Consider the following 4,649-nt stretch of genomic DNA (forward strand, 5'->3'; position numbering starts at 1 on the left):
CTTCCATTGTCTTCCTTTTTTTCTTCAAGTGAAGCTTCGTCCTTATTAAAGATGCACTTATAACACTCCCACTAGATGTATTAGATGTGTTGTTAGATGAAGTAAAACTAGATGGAGATTGATGACAAGATTCGGTTGAATACTTTTTTAGATACTTTCCAAACAAAGAATTCATATAAGCATACACCTCAACATTTATTTTCTTCCCTTTTTCCTCCCCAAAACGTTCTTCAAGTGCTCCCTCAACATATTCAAATTTGTTACGTGGATCTAAGACGGAAGCAATAAAAATTATTTTATTCATCTTTTCAGGATCACTCAATTACTTCTTGAACTTTTCTTGCATTCGCTCAGCCATTTTTCTCAAATGCTCATCCTCACTAACTAAACACATTTTCAAATGACAATAAAGTTCAGATACATCCTCAAAATGAGAATTACAAGTGACATAACGTGAACTTGAAACTTTTTTAGTTAGCTCGTGAAATCTTACAAGAAACTCTAACATATTCTTCACATTCACCCAATCATCAGATTCAAGAGGACCTACATTACTATCATCTTCACAAAGATGAGAACATTGATAAGCGGAAAATCCATCATCAAAAAGATGCAACTTGTCAAAGGCCTTTTCAAAGTGTTGTGCCGTATCCAACATCAAATAGGTGGAATTCCACCTAGTAGGAACATCCAAACACAACGTTTTGGTACATTCTACCTTTACATGTGCACAACACTGTTTAAACTTTAAGGTCCTTGTAGGCGAAGATCTCACATACCTCACAATATTTCTAACACGTGTCACAGAAGCATCAAGTTCTTTCAAACCATCTTGCACAATTAGATTTAGTATATGAGCCATGCATCTCACATGAAGATGTTTACCACTCACCATATTAGTTTTCCATATATCTAACTATTTAGACAATTCTTTGACTGTGACATCATTTGAAGAAGCATTGTCCACGGTGATAGTGAAAACCTTGTCTAATTTCCATTCAAGCAAACAATCCCTAATATCTTTAGCCATCTCTTCATCCTTATGACTAGTGATAGGGCAAAAATTTAGTATTCTTTTATGCAACTTCCAATCCCTATCAATGAAGTGGGCTGTCAAACACATATAATTTATTCTTTGTAATGAAGTCCATGTGTCTGTTGTGAGGCAAATTTTTTGTTGTGCTTCTCTAAAAGAACTTCTCAGATTTTGCTTCAATTCACTGTAAACTTCATAACAATCCCTTGTTATTGTTCTACGAGAAGGAAGATGAAATAGTGGTTTAGTTTTTCTCATAAACTTCACAAAGCCTTCATTTTCTACAAAGCTAAATGGTAGTTCATCAATAACTATCATCTCAATTAAGGCCCTCCTAACCACTTTTTGATCAAATTTCCAAATTGATCCTTCATCATTTTGGCAAGATCGAAAATTTATCTTTGTTAGACTATTATCTTTAGCAATGTTAAGTGGGTATTCTTTGCATCTAAGGAAATTATTCTTCAATCCTGTTGTTCCATTCTTGGATGAATTAGCAGCATAAGCTTGTTTACAATATCGACACCGTGCTTTCCCAACCCCATTAACCTCAAATTTATCAAAATGGTTCCAAACGTCAGACCTAGGTTGCATGGCTTTCCTTTTCTTGGAATCTTGAGTATCAATGGTGTTGGTGTTACTATCTACAGTAATAGGTAAACTTTCACTTGAACCAACGTCACTTACTCTACTTGTATCTGCCATCTATACAAAATTAAATAAATATAAACATAAATTAACAATCAACATTGTTTTTTTTTTGTTAATGAAATAGTAATATAGAAGAAAAGAAAAGAGAAGGTTGTTACCAAGAAGGAAAACTATTAAGAGGAACCCCATTGAATTGTTCACATAGGGGTAGCCAGAGGTATGTCAAAGGATGTATTTTAAGCTTTCAGATGGAAGAAGGAATAGATTAAAAAATGCTTAACTAGAGAGGCATTGTAACATGACAACCAGATTCCACGTTGGAGCAAGGGCTTCTTGAAGTTTATATAATACTATAAGTTTAATTTGATTTAATCAAACTGTTGGCTTGTGAAATATGAAGAGCTGACTCTTTTATGATCCTACAGTAAATACGCCATGTTACTATGGGTTCTGGATTCTAAAACAAAATAGTTAGTTGGCCGAATAAAGTATTTATATGTGGAGTTTTTAACACAAAATACAAGTGTAATGACTATTCTTTATTGAGATTTACTAGAATATTTAACCATTCCACAGAATTTTAAGTAGTGAAAATACACAGTCTAAACAGAATCATGGTACACTTACCAAAAAACAGAACAATTGTAATCTTGTTAAGAAAGAACTTTTCCTTATTTCATTATCCTAGAGTAGTCTTGGATGTATCTTTCAGTAATTCATTAAGTATTTTTTCTCATCTTCTCCTTTTTCACAACTTCAAATGAAGATCAAATGTCCTATGTTGATTTTTACAACAGTGTACTGTAATATCCTTACATTATCTATAAAAGATGAAGATCAAATGGAACCTCTAAAGCTTGACTTCTGTGTAAATATGTTCTGCCATTCTATGAAAAATAGAAAATGTCCTCCCAATAAAGATACTCAAAGAGAAACGACAATGGTAAAAACAAGAATCAACCATAGTAATTGAGTGTATATGAGAAATCGCAAGTTCGCTAGAAAGTAGAAATCACTAGAAGTAGAAACATACCTTTGAAAATTGAAACTATCGCAAATTCGCAACAACAACGTCTTCATTTGCCCGGAATTTGTGAGGAGTGAGGAGTGAGGATTGAGGAATTGGAGCTCGGAAATCGCCTAATCGCCTACTCAGTCAACTGAGGAATTGAGGAATCGGAGCGTCTTCGTTTGCACTCTGTCTAATAGCCTAACCTAATAAATGATGAATCAGAATTAGCCCTAATCTTTAGACAAAGTGGGCTGGGGCTTTGAGCTTGGGCATTGGGCTGGGGAGTACACTGGGGCAATAAGAAAATGTCTTTAAAAAATCGGTATTTTGGATTTCGGTATACCGAAATTTCAAATTTCTAATACCAAGGACCGTATCGAAATACCAAAATTGCAATACCGAATTAGACCGAAATACAAAAAAAACCGAAACCAAAATACCGAATTAATTCGGTTTGGTTGGGAATTTAGTTTTCCGGATTTTATGCCCACCCCTACAGAGCAGTAACCAAGAAAGTCGTGGCGGACTTTGTCCGCGACCGCATTGTTTGTCGATTCGATATTCCAGAGTCAATCATTACTGATAATGGCTCCAATCTCAACAGTGACTTGATGAAAGCTATGTGTGAAACTTTCAAGATCAGACACAAGAATTCTATAGCCTACAGGCCTTAGATGAATGGAGCCGTAGAAGCCGCCAACAAGAATTTCAAGAAGATATTGAGAAAAATGATAGAGAAGCATAAGCAGTGGCATGAGAAGTTATCATTTGCTTTATTGGGATATCGCACCATAGTCCACACATCAACTAGAGCAACTCCCTATATGCTAGTTTACGATACAGAGGCAGTCATTTCCGCTGAGGTAGAAATTCCTTCCCTAAGGATCATACAGGAAGCTGAGCTCGACAACGCAGAGTGGGTGAAAAGCCGTTATGAGAAACTAGCCCTTATAGACGGGAAGAGAATGAATGCAGTTTGCCATGGTCAACTCTATCAGAATAGAATGTCTAGAGCCTTCAACAAAAGAGTCAAGCCAAGACAATTCACACCGGGGTAGCTGATGTTAAAGAAATTTTTTTCGCATCAAGATGAAGCGAAAGGGAAATTCTCTCCCAACTGCCAGGGTCCATACATGGTTCACCGGGTTCTGATAGGAGGAGCCCTCATACTTGCAGAAATGGATGGAGAAGTCTGGCCAAAGCCCATCAACTCAGATGCAGTCAAACGTTACTATGTGTAATCTTTATGCTTTCCTATATGATGTAAATTAAACTACGTCTAACCTAATTCCCATTTAAGAGGGAATACGTAGGCAGCCCTATGGGTTCGGTCACAATTCAATAAAATTTCCATTCCCCCCTCCCGCAATTGAAAACTGGGGCAGAATTTTGAGGAGGAACCTCAAAATTCCAAAGTGATTTCAGCCAATCGTCTCAAGCAACAGGCAGAAGCATCAACCCATTAACTGGGGCAGAATTTTGAGGACCCTCAAAATTCCATAGCAAAAGAGGTTGCAGTGTCCTGAACCACATCACAGTCATCGGTTCATCTAAAAGCGTTTCTTAATTGTATACTTATATAGTATTTTTTAAAAAATCATGCATTTTTATTACTGAAATTGCATTGTTTAGCAACTCTACCCTAATGATACATACAGTATCACCAGATCAAAGCCGAGCAGGTCAAGCAGAGCCAGCGGGGATATGAACTAACCTTCCCCCTTTACAAAACTCACAATTTTTTTGGATGCAGGCACTGGGATTACGAAAGCATCAAACATACTATACACTCACAAGACAAACATTGTTCAGGAATACAACTCTCAGAACTGTCTCACTTACCAACATTTGCTATCCATACATGCCAGTGATATTCCGTATGCCACAATGTCCCCAACAGTCACTATATCGCAACCTGTTATCAGCTAAGAAAGCTCTATTACCGATTGC

The 4,649-nt window shown here is 36.6% G+C and overlaps 1 protein-coding gene across 1 annotated transcript; it reads right to left on the minus strand.

The window, feature by feature from the left end:
- Nucleotides 1–916: 916 nt before the first annotated feature.
- LOC142181983 (uncharacterized) lies at nucleotides 917–1,741 on the minus strand. Its single transcript, XM_075255726.1, has 2 exons — nucleotides 1,299–1,741; nucleotides 917–1,046 (listed from the first exon to the last, which is right to left on the minus strand). The coding sequence occupies exons 1-2, from the start codon at nucleotides 1,739–1,741 to the stop codon at nucleotides 917–919; spliced, it is 573 nt and encodes a 190-aa protein (XP_075111827.1).
- Between the last annotated feature and the right edge of the window lie 2,908 nt (nucleotides 1,742–4,649).

Source organism: Nicotiana tabacum, chromosome 6, assembly GCF_000715075.1.
Source record: "Nicotiana tabacum cultivar K326 chromosome 6, ASM71507v2, whole genome shotgun sequence".
NCBI classification, from domain to species: Eukaryota; Viridiplantae; Streptophyta; class Magnoliopsida; order Solanales; family Solanaceae; genus Nicotiana; species Nicotiana tabacum.

What these genes read in the sequence shown, in the direction of transcription:
- LOC142181983 (XM_075255726.1), bottom strand. Translation starts at nt 1,741, where the DNA reads ATGGCAGATACAAGTAGAGTAAGTGACGTTGGTTCAAGTGAAAGTTTA. An exon ending in GAAAATGAAGGCTTTGTGAA is followed by an intron (nt 1,047 to 1,298) that starts GTTTATGAGAAA and finishes CCCTATCACTAG; the next exon opens with TCATAAGGATGAAGAGATGG.